Genomic DNA, 19,959 nt, shown 5'->3' on the forward strand with positions numbered 1-19,959 from the left:
AGTACTTTGAGAGAATATACTAAAACACAGAAGAGTATTTTACAACAACTTTTCATATGTCACTAGATCTGAGTACTTGTTCTTCAAAAACCACTTGTAGAACTCACCTGGATCATGATTAGCAGTCAATTGTAGAAGCATAACATTTTCACAGGCCTTCATGCATTCCCTTACAATTTTAAATGTGTCCAGATACAGAAGTGAGTGAGACACGAAAGCCATACTGACAATAATCAATTATAACCCGTTCTTAAATCTCAAGATTACAGAACTGATGGACGGGGATGGCTGTTCTCGACACATATCCGTCTATACAGATGTTACCTGCATTTCTTCAGTAAACTCTTCATTGGCTAATTCAAGATGTGCAAAGCAGGAGTTTCTTTCTTTCTTTGTTTTGAGACGCTTCTTTCTGGACTTTCGCTAAGGAAAGAAAAAATGAGGGTTAACTAACCAATTGAATCACGAACCAAGTATAATAAAAGACATCACACATTAACATGGGCCCTGGGCTCCTCTTGATAAAGGACTTGTTCAACAACCATGAGAGGATTGCAGAGAGTAATTAAAGTTTAGTAATGCAAAATATAAAATAATCACTGAAAAAATATTTATTAAATAACATGTTTGTACTATACTATACTTTAGTATAAAATTCTTAGACATTCAAAGGTTCAAACAAAAACCAAAAACAGTAAAACTCGGACAGTTATGACTAGCCATGTAGCGAGAACTTGCATCACCTCGCCTTGACACACACTGCCCCTCTCTCTCTGATAAAAATCAATATCTCCTGCCTAGAAAAGGAGATCTAATAGGATACTTGTGAACTCAAAGGACATATCCATAGTACAGCACATTTTTTCAAGAAGAGTAATTTTTTTCCTCCAGCTCTGAATCTCATTTTACAGGGAATGCCATGATTGAATTTGTTCCTCTGAAAAGGTTTGTTATTAGTAAGAGGTGTCTACTAAAAAGTACCATTTTATTATTTACTTTTTATGTGTTGATCTAACACCATACTGCAAACATTTAATGAACGGAAAAAAGAACGGGCAGTGAAATGGACTGGAAGTCAGGAACGTCTGCTGAACAATGATAGAAAGATGAAATAGGTGTATGATAGGTAGGAAAGCAGTTAAAAAAGTCTGTAGAAAAGCCTTAAAACAGTTAATTATTTCCAACATAAATGGCACTTCAAATTGGTGTCTTACTTTGGTGCCCAAATGGTGTAATTTGTCATGTTCTCTGAGTTCTTGTGCAAAAAATAAAGGGCACTTTCTTGAATTCACTATAGATGGGACGTGGACTACAGTTCCTACGAAACGATTTTAGAGCCTTTTATTCCGAAGGGGTACACAAACTGATACATCTTTATAGAAGGTGAATTGTCTTTACTCTGATAACCGTTTTTATATGGATCAGTGGCAGGACTTTCTCTTTTCACGAATGCATGTGTATTACTTTGCCATTCTAAGTAAACTTTTTGTCCATTTAAGCGTAAGCAACAAATAAAGTATAACATACATTCTTAGGTCACATTACACAGCTGAGAGACTCAGCAGAAGGATATACACTGTGAGCAGTGGACAAAAGAATTATCTAGTATTAATGTCATTTTGGCAGAAGGTTCTCTGACGAGAAACTCTTTTAACTGATGTAGTAACATGAATACCGAAAGAAGAGGCAAGCAGGTGTAACTATAACTCTGGTATATAGATATATATGGAAAAAGCAAAGTAGAAAAAGAATAAATACAAAAACAACAGTTGATGGACAGAATGCAGAACAATGTCGTACATTCACCCCAGTACAGAGATCTGGGCCTTCAATCCATTGTTTTTTTGCTCACCATGCCATTCCAGTTTGAACCCAGCCATATGCAAATCAGTCTTGACCCTATGCCCCATAAGAACAGTCCAGCCCGAACTGCTAAGCCAGGTCCTCCTTGGACTGGAAACAAGCATCCTAGGACCGGTTTCGGGCTTTAAGCCCTCATCAGCCAGGATAGCTTGATTCCAGTGGCATGGAGAGCACAGGACTCACATCTGAGCATACCTGTCCCACTCGGGGTGACAAATGCAAAAACAATAGATGATGGACCGAATGCAGAACAATGTCATACATTCACCCCAGTACAGAGATCTGGGCCTAAATCCATCGTTTTTTTGGTCACCATGTCATTCCAGTATGAACCCAGCCGTTTGCAAATCAGTCTTGACCCTGTGCCTCACGGGAACAGTCTAGCCCGAACTGCCAAGCCAGGTCCTCCCTGGATTGGAAACAAGCATCCTAGAACACCACTGAAAGATATTCTGCCTGTGTATTAGATTACAGAGAGGATGGAAGGAATATCACACAGGACTACATTTGGAACTTTGTAAAATATAAATAGGCAACATCTGCAAAGGTGGAAACTAATGGAAGTAACATTTGTCATCCATATCTCTTTCTTTTAATGGCACATTTACAAAAAGCTCAGATGTGTTCGATTCATGCGTTGGTAGCAAAAACAATTAGCACATATGCAGTTAATATTCAAGGAATAGGAAAGATGCAAAAGATAGCTAGGACTTTAGGAAGCGAGTGTTTTTAGAGGATGTAACTAATAATTTTAAAGGTACATGACAATTAGAGTTGCTTTCTGGGTGGAAGGTGAGATATTAATGTGCTCACTGAGATTAGCTCTACATCTACAATTTTATCAGGTGAGGTTTGAACACCTGAGACAGTTCTGGTCTTTGACAGATGATCTGCAGCTGATGTCCAATTGCTTAGGTATCTCTACCAAGATTCTTTCAAACTGGTCAGAGCCTTTGACGCTGTTGATTAATCACTCTTGATCATACAGCTGAAGGTATAGGTTATTCAAGGAGGACCCTGGGACATGTACTGGTTCTACTCTTCGTCTGGAATGACCAAGTCAATCTCCTTTCTCTTTGAATTATGAATGATGGCTCCTGGCTGTCCTTCAAGAGACTATGTTTAGCTTCACTATGGATGAGGGTGACCCTGCATTATGCTTTTAAACAGTGGTGAATATGGTTTGGAGTCTCATTGGGATGCCAGAAGTAGCTTGTAATATGCTAGAAATTCAGTATTATTTCAGAGCTTCAGAGTGGTGAGGAGTGGATGACAGTACGAGTTACGCTAATGTGCAAATTTTATCTTAGTACATTTAACCACTACACTTTCTTCTAGTAGACAGTGGGGTGATTGATAAAACTATTCCAAGATAGGATCTTTGCCTACATGAAAGAAAATCTGCCTAATGCTGTTCTGCTGAGAGTCTTTAATGCATTTGATAAAATCAAGTATTGGGTAGATTGTAATTGGGTGAGTGTGAATTTACCCCAGACAGAAATCTTAACTTAATGATTCAAGCATGTGAGTACATGAAAGAACCAATGCTGGAGAACATAAAATTACTTATTCGTAACTGTCTCTCTAGCAATAGTTTACTCTGGAGATTCATATACTTTTTAATTTGTTCCTCACAATTGCAGAGATATGTAGAATGTTTTACACAACTTTTTTTAAACGTCTTTCAATACTTTGTTTTAAAAGTGCCAGGCCATATGCTTTGTTGAAAGAGAGGGAACTCAGTGTGCATTAGATCAATGGATTTCACAACTAATTCACCTCTGTGGGGTGGTAACTTTTTTCCAGGCACTGCATCATTCCCACATTGAAATGCTGTTAGTATCAGGAAGAAGTTCTTAAAGAAATCCCCTCTTATCTTAGCCTAGCCCTTCTCTAGCTTCAATTCTGCCAGCCAAGTTTCTCATAGTGGGCTTTTATGATTGAGCATGATATTAAAAATGGGCTTCAGGGTATGAATATTGAATGCCCAAACCAGTGGCTTTTGAATAGCATTGATTTGCACCTTGAAATATACATATTAATTTGATTGTGGAACCACCCATCCATTCATAATGGTGACAGCCATCTTACCTTAGATGTCAGGTCCAACAGATGTGCTGGGAGGCCATTGGATTCAGAGCTGTCTGAGCCTTCAGTGCTAGATGAGAAAACAATCATTTATTAATTATATAGATAGCAAGCAAATGGAACAGATGGATAATGTCTATCACATTTCATGCTGGAGAAGTAATCACATGTCAAGACTGTCACACAGATATTATTGTACATGCATTTTAATGACTTCACCAGTTTATTTCATTAAATATATTAAAGGCACCTAGTGCTCTGCTAGCGGTCTCAGCAGTTTCAGAAGAAAAAAGATAGAGGATGGTAAGGCACTGACCTGGGGCCGAAATGGCAGTTAGTCATCTATAAGAACCCCTAAGTTATTTGCCTTTCACATGGGAAGGGGGGGGGGAGGTGCACCCATCTCTTCTGGCCACCATTGCGGGCTCCAGAAATTGTTGCTTACACCAAATACAATGACTTCAGTTTTGGCTGTGTTTAGTTTCAGGCAATTTTCGCCCATCCACCCACCCACAGCCAACATACATTCATGAAACCGTAAGGCCACTCCCACTTCTCTCCCTGGCAGCACTGACACCACAATTTGGGTGTCGTCTGCGTAGGAGGTCAGGTTAAAGCCGAAGGACTTAATGCCCAAAAGGTTGTGACTGTGTGGGCAGCTGTGCTGGCTGCATGGGAGGCAATCGCTTAGACACCCTGTTGCACCCTTGATTCAGGCTTGTGTGCCATGTAACACACATACATGCCCTTAGGGCATGTCTGTGTGCCACATGGCACAGGTGTACATGCACAGATGTGCATGTACACAGGTATTCGTTATTTACCACCAAATAGTATTTGGTGGTAAATAACGAATCGGTAAGGGCCTGTGGCACTGTTTCAAGTGCCACCTACATCTGTATTTACCGATTCGGTAAATTTACTGATTCGGTATTTCACAGAATCAGTAAATTTACTGAATCAATAAATATACCGATTCTGTAACTATAAGGCCCCCTACATGTCAAACAGCAAATACCGGTCCTGGTATTTGCCGTCCTACATCTAGCCCCAAGTCTCAATGTCCAGACATTGCACCTCAGTCGGCCGCACCCAGAAGAGTCATTGTAGAGCAGTTTGGACAAGCTTTCTCCAGAAGAATGGAACCACTTATTTTGTCACAGCCAGAGAGCTTCAGACTAGTGGCAACTGGGTCTGTGCTGGACTCCATTTTGACTTTGAGGGGCGTTGACTTCTATGGCCAAATTCACACCCCTGGGTTCATGGATCCAGGCATGACCCCATCAACTGGAATATTAACTACTCCCGTCGACCGGAATATCAACTACCCCCATCGACCGGAATAACAACTATAGCATATTTGATTGTGTTCAGTATCCTGTTTCCCTGACATCAGGACCACTCCGTTGTAACCTATGACACGTTGCCATTGACACTGAACTGGACTGGAGGCTTCTTTCTTGCTGAGGTAACTGTCCTGATGAACTTGGTTGGTCCCCATGACCTGCTCCCTGCCACTGTTGGCCGCCCACAGTGACTTGAAGTGACCTGCCTTCAACTTTGCAATTGCAGGATTTCTTTAAAAAGTTTCCAAGCATCAAATTTGTGGTACTTACAAATGCTTACAGCAGATCCTTCCAGAGGGGCAGCCTTATTTAGGGCAGATGCTAAAGCCCAGGAGTTCTGGATAACATAGTCATTGTGCCCAGTCAGGAGCCACTTGGATGACTTGGGACCAGTATGTACTAGGGGCAACTGGTGTTAATGGGAAGAAGGGGTGGTTTCCTGCCCCCCTCGTGGTAGAAGCAAGAACAGGGAAAATAAACACAAAGCAGCTTAAAAATAAATTACAGCTTTGAGGCGGTGTGCTGAATCTTCTGGGTGAACTCTAGTCAACTTTGCAGATTTCTTACTGCGCAAGCGAAAGCCAGGCAAAGGTTTTCTTCGACCTGCAGGCACAAGCTACAGCAATGACATCACATGAGAGGGAGTGCTAAATTAGAATGCCATAGATCCAGATGCTTTCAGGACGCATGAACAGTGGCCCTGGGGGGAGTTACAAAACTCTGTGCCTTCAATGTCTGTTGGTGGGGAAGCCTGATTAGTACAAGGAGGGAGTGGGTGGCAACAATTTGTTAATTATCATACAGGGGCAAGCTGTAGGAGGGGTGTGATGGCTGCTATCCTGGCAGTCACACATGTTTAGTACTGCATTTGGTTTAACTTTGAAAAACATATTATGGAGGCGAGCACACAGAATGCTCCTCATCTCCACCCAAGAAAAGGCCCAAGAAAAGGAAGGAAGCAACTGTGGGCAACAATTGCCCTAGTGGACTCCCTGATTTAGTAGCTACAGAGGGAGTAGGGTTCTTGCTGGGTCTCTTCTGTCTGAAGCTTGGCAGATCAAGGCTTGTAATGAACTTGGGAGGGTGGGTGAGTGAAAGGCAGAATAGGTGGATGTATGGAATGGTGTATGATAGATGCATTGATGAATAAGTGAAAGGATGGATGTAAGAATGGAAGAGTGAAAGGGAGAGAGGGTGTTCGAGTGAAAGGGAGGATGGATGGATGAAAATGTGAATAAATGGAGGAGTGAAAGGATGGATCGATGTATGATGAGAGAAATGATGGATGGGTGGAAGAATGAATGAAAGGATGTATGGATGAGTGAAAGTATAAAAGGGTGGATGAATGGAAGGAGTGAAAATATGAATAGATGAGCAAAAGGATGAATGAGTGAAAGGATGCATGTAAAGATGGATGAGTAAAAATGGATGCATGAGTGAAAGACAGGGTAGTTGGATGTCTGGATGAAAGGATGGATGAAAGAAAGGCTAAATTGATGGATTAATAGATGGATAGATGGATGTGAAAGGTTAAAATGAAGGGATGTATGTGTGAGTGGATGGACGAGTGGGATGAAGGGTGGATACATGGGTGTAAGAATGGATGGCTGAGTGAAAGGGTGGCTAGATGGATAAGCCAAATGAAGGATGGTGGGTGGATGGAGTGAAAGCACAGATAGATGAATGGATGAACGGGGGATAGGTAAAAGGATGGATGAATAAGTGGATGGACTGGTTTGATGGATGGGTGTCCACAGACCAATGGTGGCTCCCCAGCTATTCTACACCCGCTTTGTTTAGAGGTCCATTTTCATTGAATCAAGAGTAAATAATTATTCACTCTTGGGACAATAAAAATTCAAATGCAGACCCGCTTTGGGTCCAGCAACAAACTGACATTGTTTGATTGATGACACATGTGCATGAAGGTGCCTGTGTCAATCCAGCACGGTCAGCATGTCTATGTGACAATGTGTGTGAGTTAAAGTGAGAGAGTGTCAGTGAAGGAGTAAGTCAGAGTGGGTGAGAATGAGTGACTGAAAGGACAAGTATGTTTGAGAATGAATGTAGGTCAGTGAGGAGAATGACAGTGAGTTCAACTGGGTGTTACTGTTTGTGAGGAACAGCAAGACGAAGTAATTCAAAATGAGTGACAATGAGCGGGACTGAGTGAGACAGTGTGTGTGGGTCAGAGTAGAATGTGTGAGACTGTGTGAATTAGTGAGAAAGACTGAGTCAAAGTGAGACAGTAAACTTATGGTTATTCTATTTTAATCTTTGTCATTTTTTTATAATGCTAGTTTTTAAATTTAGATTTATGTGCATGCACACCTGAATTCGGTATTTTACCACACAATAGGATTGTGTGGTAAAATACCGATTTTGTAGGGCCTTTGGGACTCAGAAGAGTCCCACCTACATCTGAGATTTACCGAATCGGTAAAAATACCGATTCGGTATTTTACAGAATCGGTAAATTTACCGAATCGGTAAATTTACAGATTCTGTAAAATTGTGCCCCTACATGCCAATTCTTGAATACCGGTCGGTAACGTCCGAAAATACCGATTTTCGGCCGTTACCGACCGACCTACATCTGGCCCCAGATCTCTTAGATAAGGTGCTTTCCTGCCCTGTCAATTTGGCATTGAGCAGTGCAGCAAAAAGACTTGTGGCACTGCCCTAAGTCAAATTTTTATAAATGAGGCCTTTGGTGCAAAAAAGTGTGTGAGAATCCTTCCAGAAGAAGCTCATTGGAATTCGAACCGAGGATTATGCCTCACCACTTTTTAAGGTAACCAGCCTCCTCTGGCATGTCCTGTCTTGAGAACTCAGGTCAGGAGTGTTATCGGTGAAAAGTTATACAAGAGTCTTAAATTCCACTGCAGTTGGAATGTATCTCTGAAGGAGAGACGCTCCGGAAATAAGAAAGTTCAGAAGTGCCGGCATTGAGTGTTCTCGATGGAGCAGGTCACCTCATTTGCAGAAGTGATCTTGAGATACCTCCAGGGTGTAACTGCCAACAGGCATGCTAGTCCAGCAGGATGCAGAAAAGAAAACAAGTTACTTACCTGTAACTTTGGTTCTCCAGTATTGGAAACTTTCATAGATTGCCATGCTTGGATCATTCCCCGTCGTCGTAATGGGAGTCCCCGGTATACATAAAAAGCAATGGGAAACCATCACTAATGCAAATGCTATTTACCAGTATGCATCTGTTCTTGGCATGTAGGGCTGCTGACATTCATATCTGTGCATAGATCGCCGCCTAGTGTTGGGTCCGGATGATTGCACATTGTTGTCCTGGAAGAGTCTTCGAAGTATCACGAGATAGGTGGCTCCTCCCCTGGACTACAGTGCGCATTGGCATCGCCTCCATCCCCAGATTGTTTTTAGCCATTGGCAGAGATGGAGTGAAGTATGTGAATGATGCCCATGCTAAGAGCATATAAATATATGTAAATGAATGCTGCAGCTGCTACAGGCGCCGGGGAGGAGGGCGGGCGATATGAATGTCAGCAGCCCTACATGCCAAGAACAGATGCATACTGGTAAGTAGCATTTGCAGTTCGAGGCATGTGGGCTGCTGAATTCATATCTGTGCATAGAATACATAGCAGTCCCTCCATTAGCGGCGGCCGCCCGTGCCAGCTGCAGCCGTCTGAAAAAGCGTTTTGAGAACAGCCTGGCCAACAGCTGCCTGTTGTTTAGAGTGCACATCTACACAGTAATGCTTTGTGAAAGTATGTGTGGTTGACCATGTAGCTGCTCTACAAATATCTTCTAAGGGAATGTTACCTAGAAAAGCCATAGAGGCCCCCAACTTTCTAGTGGAGTGGGCTCTTGGTGGAATTGTGAGAGTGCGTTTAGCTTTAGCGTAACAGATCTGAATGCATTTCACTATCCACCTAGCGATCCCAGCTTTGGAGATAGCGTTTCCCTTGTGGTGTGTGGCAAAAGCAACGAAAAGCTGCTTTGTTTTGCGAAAATCTTTTGTCCTGTCTTCATAGTACATCAAGGCTCTCTTAACGTCAAGGGTGTGGAGCATCCGCTCCGCCAGCGTCTCTGGGTTCTGGAAAAACACTGGCAACTCAATTGTCTGGTTCATATGGAATTGAGATACCACCTTGGGTAAGAATTTAGGGTTAGTGCGGAGCACAACCCTGTTAGCGTGTACCTGGAAGAAAGGTTCTTGGATGGTGAGCGCCTGCAGCTCGCTAACCCTCCGTAGCGATGTGATTGCTACTAAGAACGCAACCTTCCAAGTTAGGAACTGAAGCTCACAAGAGTGCAGTGGCTCGAAGGGAGGACCCATCAGTCTGGTAAGAACCACATTGAGGTTCCATTCTGGAGCTGGTGGTGTCCTTGGTGGAATGACTCTCTTGAGTCCTTCCAAAAAAGCCTTGATCGCAGGGACCTTAAAGAGCGACAGATGTTGCCTATTCTGGAGGTATGCCGCCATAGCAGACAGGTGAATGCGGATGGAAGAGTACGCCAAATTGCATTGATACAGGTGGAACAGGTAACAAATGATGTTTTGAATGGAAGCATCTAGCGGGTCAATATTGTGGTTAACACAGTAGATGACAAACCTCTTCCATTTAGCCGCATAGCAAGCTCTAGTAGTTGGCTTCCTTGCCTCTCGAATGATGTCCATGCAATCGGGAGGAAGATTGAGGTAGCCAAACTCTAGGACTTCAGGAGCCAGATCGCCAGGTTGAGCTGTTGCGGATCTGGGTGCTGAATGTCGCCATGGCTCTGCGTCAGAAGGCTGGGGGTGAGATGAAGCCTCTGATGCGGTACCACGGAGAGTTCCAGAAACGTGGTGTACCATGGTTGGCGAGCCCATGTTGGAGCAACCAGGATGAGAGTCATCGAGTGCTGCCTGAGTTTGCGTGCCACCAGCGGAATCAGAGGTGCTGGGGGAAAAGCGTACGCAAATCTGCCTGACCAGTTCATCCACATCGCATTGCCCTGTGATTGCGGGTGTGGGAACCTGGCGGCGAAGCTTTGGCATTTTGCGTTCTCTTTCGTGGCGAACAGGTCTATCTCTGGATGACCCCACTTTTGGAAGTACGGTTGGAGTACTGATGGATGTATCTCCCACTCGTGCATTTGATGGCTGTGCCTGCTGAGCAGATCCGCCATCTGATTGTCCTTGCCCGGGAGATGCTCTGCCATGAGGAAGATGTTCCTCTGAATGGCCCACTTCCACATGCTCTGAGCCAGATGAGACAGCTGTGGAGAGTGTGTGCCTCCCTGCTTCTGGATGTAGTACATGGCCGTCATGTTGTCCGTCCGGATCAACACGACCTTGTTGCACAGATGTACTTTGAACGCCTTTAAGGCCATGAAGACTGCCATCAGTTCCAACACATTGATGTGCATCTTCCTTTGCTGTAGTGTCCATAGTCCCTGCACCGTGTACTGGAGTACATGCGCTCCCCATCCCTGGAGAGAGGCGTCCGTTGTCAGGACAATCTGTGGCACAGGCTCCTGGAATGGTCGGCCCTTGCAAAGGTTTTGTGGATTCCACCAATGCAGAGAGTCGTATGCCCGACCGCTCACCAACACTAGGTCTGTCAGTTGCCCATGAGCCTGAGTCCACTGACGTGCAAGGCACTCCTGAAGCGGACGCATATGTAGTCTCGCGTGCGGGACGATGGAGATGCAGGAGGCCATCATACCTATCAACTGCATGAACACCTTCGCTGGAAGCGAGTGTTGAGGTCTGAACCGTTGGATCAGCGCCTGAATACTGGCGATTCTCACTGAATTTGGTTGCGCAGTGGCTGCCAGAGTGTTGATAGTCGCGCCCAGATACTGTCGCACGTGGGCGGGCTGGAGATGGGACTTGGGGTAGTTCAGAGAGAATCCCAGATCGTGCAGGAGATGAATGGTGCGTGACACATGGTCGACGCACAGTTGTTCTGTCTTTGCTTGAATGAGCCAGTCGTCCAGGTAGGGGTAGACATGGACGTTCTGGCGCCGGAGATGCGCCGCCACGGTCGCCAGGCACTTTGTAAATACCCTCGGCGCCGTGGTGACCCCGAACGGCAGAACCCTGAACTGGTAATGCTGGTCTTGAATCGTGAACCTGAGATACTTCCTGTGGGAAGGATGCAGTGGGATATGAAAATATGCATCTTTCAGATCCAGCGTAGCCAGGAAGTCCCCCTGCTGAAGCAGAGGGAGTACTTGCTGTAACGTGAGCATATGGAAGTGCTCCGAGAGAATGTACCAGTTGAGGGGCCTGAGGTCCAGGATGGGCCTGAGGGATCCATCCTTTTTGGGGATTAGAAAATACAGGGAGTAAACCCCTGTTCCCCTTTCCTGCAATGGAACGGGCTCTATTGCCCCTTTTTGCAGCATGACTAGGACTTCCTGCTGCAACAAGGTCAAGTGCTCGCCGGACATAGGACGGCTTCTTGGGGGTATGTTTGGTGGAATGGAAGTAAGTTCCAGACAGTAACCGTACTGGATAAGAGACTTGACCCACCTGTCCGTGGTGATGGATTTCCACGCGGGCAGGAACTGCTGGAGTCTCCCCCCGACCGGTGTTGTATGGTCGGGGGGCAGTGACAAGACGTCACTGTTTGTTGGCGGTGGTGGACCTGGAGCTGTTGTTTCCACGTCCCCTGCCCTTGATGTTATTGCCTCTGTAGCCACCTCTACCCTTGTTGTTGTATGAGGGTTGGGTGTTACTTTTGTAATCCTGGGTGGACTGCGATGCCTGACCCCTTGAGGTGCCTCTGGAATTGGAGCGACGAAAGGAACCGCTCCGAAACTGCTGAGACTGGAGGGCCCCCATAGACTTGGCAGTGTCCGTATCTTTCTTCATCTTTTCCAGCGTCGCATCCACCTCAGGGCCAAATAGGTGGTCAGGATTAACAGTTTGGTTCAGTATTGTCGTTTGAATATCGGGCTTGAACCCTGAAATTCTCAGCCAAGCATGCCGTCTAAGCAACACACTAGTGTTGATTGCCCTGGAGGCCGTATCAGCCACATCCAGCGCACATTTAATGGATGCATTTGTGATGAGCTTGCCTTCCTGAATAAGCATTTCTCCTGCCTCCTTGTACTGGTCAGGCAGGTGTTGCAGCAGTGTTTCTAAGGTGTCATAATGAGCCCTATCATAGCGTGCAAGTAGGGCCTGTGTGTTTGAGATTCTCCAAATGTTTGCTGCCTGTGCAGCAATTCGTTTCCCAGAGGCCTCGAAGATCTTGGACTCTTTGTCTGGGGGAGGAGCGTCACCAGTGGTCTGCGAGTTCGCCCTCTTCCGAGCGTTGGATACAACCAACGAGTCCAGTGGCAAGTGTCCCTTGATGTATGTGGGATCCGAGGGCGCTGCCTTATATTTTCTGTCAATGCGAGGGTTGATGACACGCGCCCGGGTGGGCTCCCTGAAGACCTCCGTTGCGTGTTTTAGCACCCCCTTAAGCATCAGCAGTGTCTTGACTGACTTTTCGGCTACTGAGAAAGTGTCAAATAAAAAGTCCACATCCACCGGGTCTGAGTGCAGCTCGACGTCGTGGTTAGCCGCAGCTCTCTTGAGGAGAGCGTTGAAGGCCGCTGAGTCCTCCGTCGGTGAGGTCTTTGCCGCAAATAGCTGCGGTTCCTGACCCGATTGCGGGTCGTCTGGGTCGGCTCCGGCAGACCAAGGAGCAGGTTCCTCCTCCGGATCCGAGTACGCCGGATAGTTGTACTCGTCGTACTCCTCATCGTCACCTTCCCCTGCATTAGAACGAGTAGGAGAACGTTCTACATGTGTGGGAGACGAAGGCTCCATAGGGTCCGAAGCACCCGTCGAGTCCTTCTTGTTCTTAAGAGGAATCCGAAAATGCTCCAGCACCGGTTCCGCGGTGATTTTTCTCTTGAGGAGGGGCAATTTCCCAGTATTGGCGTCGATGACGACCTCTCGGCGCTCTTCCTCTGCCAGTGACTGGAGCCGAGGCTTCGACACCCCTAACGCCGCCTTGGACGTCGACGTCTCTTTCGAGGGCACGTCCGCCCCCTGCTTCGGAGCGAAGGCCTTCGGCGCCGATTTCGGCGGCAGGGTGTAGCGAATAGGCGTCTGCGCCTTCGCCGGCTTCGATGCGGGCTTCGGCTTCACTCCCTCCGGCTCGAGAAGTTCAGCGCTTCGAATCCGTTGTAGGGATTCCACTACCTTCTTCGCCAATACCGGAGAGGGCTTGACTGGCTTGTGAGCCCTCCCGGAGTCGGAAGTCGATTCTGCCGGGGGCAGCGTCTTCGGAGTCGACACCTTTCCATCCTTGGTTCCGACGGTCGGAGCCGGTACAGCCGGAGCCGTGGAATCGCTTTGGCGCTTCTTCGGAGCCTTTTTTGGGTCGTCGACCCCCAATGTCTTCGGCGCCGACGCAGCCGCGTCGGCCGCCTTTGGTTTCGGCGTCGACCCCGAGGCCCTGGGGTCGGCCATCTTGGCGTGGCTCTTCAAGTCGGCCATCTTGATTGCCTTAGGTGTTGACACCTCCCGAGCCTTCTGCCCCATCAATGGAGCTTTCACTTTCGGTTTCGAAACCGACTGCGTGGATCCCGATGGCTTCACTTTCGTTCCCTCCAAAATGTCCGTGGCCGGGCCGAGAGGCAGGCTGCTGGACTAGTAACGAGGTCTTGGGTAAGGCCCGAAGGCGATCCCTCGACCTGGGCCGTGTCTTGGGGATTAACCCCTGAGTCAGTTTGGGGATGCTCTTCCTCCGAGCTATCCCCCACGGTGGCAATGGCCTCATCGTCGTCCCCTACCTCGTCGCCGGCTTCATAAAAGTCTGCATCTTCCGCGTCGCCGGTTTCCTCTTCCTCCGACGCAGGGTTAGAGTCCGAAACTTCAAAACCTTCGAAGATGTTGTCCGGCAGGCTCGCAGGGGGTTCCGCCAACTGGGCCTGGAGCCGAGCGGCGCGACGCTGCTTTAGGGTCTTCTTGCACCGGAACTTTGAACAGGCCATACACCTGGTCTCGTCATGTTTCGGTGATAAACACTTGTTGCACACAGGGTGCACGTCGAGGTGTGAATATTTGGAATTGCACACCGGGCACTTCTTGAACGGAGTACGTTCCATGATAGGAACTTCGAGCGTCGAGTAGGCCCGTCCGCGCCGAGAGCACGCGGAGGGGCAGAGAGTGTTCAGAGCTGAGAATAAGCTAACCCGAACGAAACAGTACCGACGCCCAGCCTAAAGACCGTTAGGTATCAAGTAGAAACAGAAAAGTACTATCGGTTCCGACAGCGGGACCGAAACACATCCGAACCCAATGGCGGAAAAAAACAATCTGGGGATGGAGGCGATGCCCATGCGCACTGTAGTCCAGGGGAGGAGCCACCTATCTCGTGATACTTCGAAGACTCTTCCAGGACAACAATGTGCAATCATCCGGACCCAACACTAGGCGGCGATCTATGCACAGATATGAATTCAGCAGCCCACATGCCTCGAACACAGAAACTAGGCCTAGGTCCATTCTTGTTTTGCATCCTATCCATCTCTTTTTGTAAAAGAGAACAAACAAAAAAAATTAACCACCAATCAGATTGGCCTCACCCTTTGGAACCCTCTAGAGAGTAGCTCAGAACCTCAGATATTTCGTAGCCGTTGTGAAACCAAACCACTAAATATGGAAGAGGCTGAGCTTTTCCAGAGGAGGTGGGTGGGTCGCATGGGAATTTATGAAAGTTTCCAATACTGGAGAACCAACGTTACAGGTAAGTAACTTGTTTTCCTACTCCAGTATTGTAACCTTCATAGATTCCCATGCGACCCATCCAGGAGGAGAAGGCTTGACCGGAGGGAAGACTCTGAAAAGTTTCTTGAGAAACTGTTTAATGATCCTTGCTGACCAGAATGATGGGCCTGCTGGCGTGGGAAATCGACGCCAGGTGAACCTTGATAGAAGAGTGAGCCAGTCCCACTTTTGCTAATGATAGAATGTATGGGAGAACTTCATGTGGCTTTGAATTAAAAGGATGGAGTCCGTTCTGTTGGAACCAGATACAGAAATGCTTCCATTTCAGTTTGTAAGTCTTATTCGTACTTGGGGCTGCAGCCTGCGAGAGTATTTCTGTACATTCTGCTGAGAGATTCAGCCCACGAAATTCTCGCTGCTCAGGAGCCATGCCGAGGGTTGAAGAGACTGAGGATCCATCCGGATGTAAGACTTGACCCTGGGACAGCCGGGCTTTCCGTTCCGCGTCTGGGATTCGAACCTTTCGACTACTTCAGAGACTTGAACTCCACTACTTACCAGCCTCGCTGACATATATTGAGCTCCATTCCGCCTATCTATCACTTCCAGGCAGCGTAAAAAAAAAGCCGCTATCCCAGTCTCTACCAGCGCTACCCACCTAACGCCCAAATCACGCCGTCACATCTCCAGCCCCCAGACGCGGCTGTGTTTACCGTATTTTATCCAGTGCTCCCCCTACTAAGGAAGTTCTCGTCCTTCGAATGTGATGGCCATCATTTTCCCGATGAACAGCCATTTACATACACATTAGTGCCCCCTAAATAAAGGAAACCTGCGCCCTCCTCAAATCGTTTGCTCGCCAGTCATTCGCTGAGCAGTTTCTCACCTGGATACCAGTTCGATCTGTTTCCCTCCCATCGCTGAGAACCATTATCTTCCGATCCTACGATCCTCCAAAAAAGGACCTTGTTTTTCTAGAATCCCCAACCCACATTCCCCTCAGCTTGTGTGTTCCCCTCCCCACTCTTTTTTCTGCCAGCCCTGACGAAGGTGCCTCCCACCGAAACGCGCGTTGGCGTTATTACGGCGTTTGCCATCAGAAAGGCAACAATATTTCATCTCCTTGTCTCTCATTAAGTGTACCCACGTCCCACGTCCATGCAACCATAATTCCATCTTCTGTTTGTTGCAGGCTTTATGTTTATTATCTGTATGAATTGACTGAATGAGTTAGAGTATGAGTGAATTTCTAGACTAAGAGTGCCTGTTGAGCCCCCTGTTTTATCTCCCGGAGTGAGTGGAACACCATATATCTTGTCTATGTTTTTCTTATGTTTATTTTTTTATGAACTGATCTTTAAAAATGATGAACAGCACTAATAACCCTATGAATTTTATATGTATAATCTTTGAACACATTGTTAATATGACTAAATGCACTAAATTAACAAAATTAAAAATAAAAAATATATATTTTCTATGATCCTCGGTGTGGTCCATTCGTCCCTTTGGTCTCAGGTATTCTCTTGACATTTCTCTCCCCCTATCAAAAGCGGATCCCATTTTGGACCACCTCTCATCATACCTGGCAGGGTGATTCTTTCTACTGGCTCGTTTAATTTTCCCCCCCTCGTTCCTGCCTACATAATTTATTAGTCTCGGGGAACCCCCTTCTATTTCAGATTGACCCTGGGACATCGTCAGCAGCGAAGGAATTGGCTGCAAATGAAGAGGAAGGTCCAGGGAGAGAAGGTGAAGTTCTGTGAACCAAAACAGTCTGGACCACGCTGGAGCTATCAGAATCATCCTGCAAGGTTCGAGGTTCTGCTGTGAGCTTCCTGAGAATTTTGGGAATCAGAGGAATGGGGGAGGAAGTGTAAACTAATGCGCCTGACCAGGCCATCGAAAGCGCATTCCCCAGCAATCCCGGATGGTGAACCCTGCTTGCATAGAAACGACATTTCTTGTTCTCCGGAGTGGCGAAGAGATTTATTGACGTGTGCCCCATCTGCAAAACACTTTTTGTAGAATGACGTTGTACAGTTCCCACTCGTGGCTGACAGATTTGAGTCTGCTGAGCTTGTCCGCTGCCTTGTTGAGGACACCTGGAAGATGTTCTGCTTGGAGTGATACCTCCTGTTGGAGTGCCCATTCCCAGATTGATTGGTCTTTCTGTGACAACAGACGAGATCTGGTGCCTCCCTCTTGGTTTATATAATGCATGGCAGTCGTGTTGTCCGTACATATCAGGACTGTCGACTGCTGTATTCATGGAAGAAAGGCTTGTAAGGCTAGGCGAATCGCCCTGAGTTCTAGCAGATTGATATGCAACAGCTGATGTTGAGGCCGCCATTGGCTGCTTACATAAAGGACCTGTAATACCGCTCCCCAGCCCATGAGAGAGGTGTCCATACAAATAAAGTGAGGAGCCGGGGATAGCTTGAATAACAGACCTTGAGAAATGTTTTCCCTGGTTATCCACCAAGAAGCCGCGCCTCTCATGGTGTCGGTAACGGAGTTCTTGTTGTCGAAAGATCTGTTGACTTGGCGCCACTGCAAGTCCAGCTCTTCCTGAAGTGGACGCATTCTTAGCCTGCAATGAGGAATCAGGGGTATACATGAAGAGATAGAACTCAGCAGAGACTTGTAGAGGTGAATGGAAGTGACCTTCTTTTTAACAATAGGGAAGCCATAGACATGAACTTCTCCTGTCTCTCTAATGACGGGAAAGCCTTGTTTACATAATGGCCCCTAGAAATCTGTCTGTCCTTGACGGAAGAAGAGAAGATTTCTGCTCATTGAGCGTTAGGCCAAGATTGGCAAACTACGACTGATTCTTCTGCTGCCTGTTTGGTAGGAGCCTTTATCAACCAATCGTACAGGTAAGGGAAGACCTGAAGCTTTTGTCTTCGTAGAAAGGCTGCTATTGGGGCCAACACGTTTGTGAAGATCCGTGGAGCCGAACGCAGACCAAAGGGAAGAACCATGAATTGAAAATGGCTCTTGGCTACTGTGAAGCGAAGATACCTCATGTGAGCTGGGGGGATGGGTATGTGAAAATAAGCATCCTCTAAATCTAGCATGGCCAGAAATCCCCATTGTTGAGAAGATGAAGAATGTTTTGTAGAGAAACCAACTGAAAAGATTGTTTGATGAGATAGGTGTTGAGCTCCCTCAGATCTAGTATATGGCGCCATTTTTCTAATGTCTTCCGGATCAGGAAGAACCGAGAGTAAAATCCCTTTCCCCTTTGTGAGACCAGGACCGGTTCTATAGCCCCTTTGAGGAGCATTTGATAGTCGTCTAATCGCAGCAGACGGAGATGTTTCAATACCATGGCGCGAGGGGGCTTGGATGGTGGTGGATGTACAAACTCCAGGGTATGGCATAAAGAACGATGTTCAATACCCAACGGTCTGATGTTATTTGCTGCCAGTTGTGGAGGAAATGTGAAACTCTGCCTCCCACTTATTGACACAGGAGGAAAGGGAGCAGTAGTCAGAGCCAGGAAGCTGCTATTGGCGCTTAGTGTTATCCCTGCCCTGGCAACCTTGTCTTCCCCTGTTTTTCGATCAAGAGAAAGAAGAAGAAGATTGGTTCTGTCGTTGATTGTAGGTAGGACTGTATGACTGTGACTGGGAACCATAAGAGGAGTACCTCTGTTGTTGATAACCTCCTCTATATGCCGAGTTACCTCTTCCCCTTAATCCTCGGAACGGGAACTTGCGGTACTGCAGAGTCCCCAAGGATTTTGCTGTCTCTGTATCTTTCTTGATATCTTGGAGCGCATCGTCAATATGCCACATCCAAGATTTTGTTCTGGACTTCTGGGTGAAACCAGGTAGCCCGTAAACAGCCCTGACATTGCAGAACTGCTGCTCCCACTAAGGATCGAAACGCCTTTGTTGCAATATCCATTGCACAATCAATGATTTCCGCTGACGTTACTTCACCCTCTTAAAGAATTATTTTTGCTTCCTTCCTTCCTTCCTTCCTCTGTCAACTGATCCAGATAGGGAGATAGATCACACCACATCTGGCGATCGTAGCGCCAGAGAATAGCTAACTAGTTAGCAGCCCTGACTAGCAGACTGGACATGGACGAGAATCTTTTGCCTACATTATCCAGACGCCTGCCTTCCTTATCTGGAGGAGTGGTAAGAGGCGCCGAAGGATTCCGAGATTTTCTCTGCGCAGCTTGCGATATTACAGAGTCCAGTTTAGGTTGGCTGATCAAACAGGCCGGGCTTCCGTCTGGAGCCTCATATTTCTTCTCCAGACGAGGTAGAACTGGAATAACCATGGCAGGATTCTGCATAACTTTCACGCCCTCATCCCAAACATGGTCTACAATCGGAAATGACGTGACGATTTCTTGTAAGGCTCCTTAAAGTCATACAGGAAACAGTCCTATTCCACATTAGTCATGGGCAGTGCAAACCGTTTGGCGGCTCTCTCCATTAAGTTATGGAAACCCAATATATATACAGGGGAGGAATCAACAGGTGCCGGAGCAGGAGAAGCAGGATCTGGAATCACATAGTCATCCCATGCCGCATCTGGATCTGGAATTGTGACATTTCCTTGGTCGTCGTCAGAGGTGTCCTCTTGGACCGGAGGCGTAACAGGTGGAACATCCTGCACTTCCACCACAATTGGCTGAGGTTGTGGTATCTGCGTGGTCACAGGACGAGTTGGAGGAATAGTATTACACGGAAGACTTACTAAAACCAAAGGTTGTGTCGCAAATCTTTTCCTGTAGTCCACAAGAATGGTTTGTAAATCCATCAGTAAGGAAGAGGGCATTTGGACCACCTCCTGATGATATTCCTGTTGATACTGAGCAGGAGGACCATACTGTTCATATTCCTCATACTGCCCTTCGGAATCTGTGTCCTGACATTTAACATGAAGTTGAGAAGGGCTATCAGCATAGCCAAAGGCTTGCTCCACCTCCTCGTCCCT

The 19,959-nt window shown here is 46.7% G+C and overlaps 1 protein-coding gene across 1 annotated transcript in view; it reads right to left on the minus strand.

The window, feature by feature from the left end:
* Positions 1 to 19,959, minus strand: part of AGBL3 (AGBL carboxypeptidase 3) — a 687,703-nt gene that overhangs the window by 295,367 nt on the left and 372,377 nt on the right. The window contains exons 12-13 of the mRNA XM_086953007.1: positions 3,955 to 4,021; positions 325 to 423 (exon numbers count right to left, since the gene is read on the minus strand). Of these exons, the coding sequence (XP_086809133.1) occupies positions 325 to 423; positions 3,955 to 4,021 (166 nt within the window). The remainder of the gene's footprint in view (positions 1 to 324; positions 424 to 3,954; positions 4,022 to 19,959) is intronic.

This window comes from Lissotriton vulgaris, chromosome 1_2 (genome assembly GCF_964263255.1).
Source record: "Lissotriton vulgaris chromosome 1_2, aLisVul1.2, whole genome shotgun sequence".
Lineage (NCBI taxonomy): Eukaryota > Metazoa > Chordata > Amphibia > Caudata > Salamandridae > Lissotriton > Lissotriton vulgaris.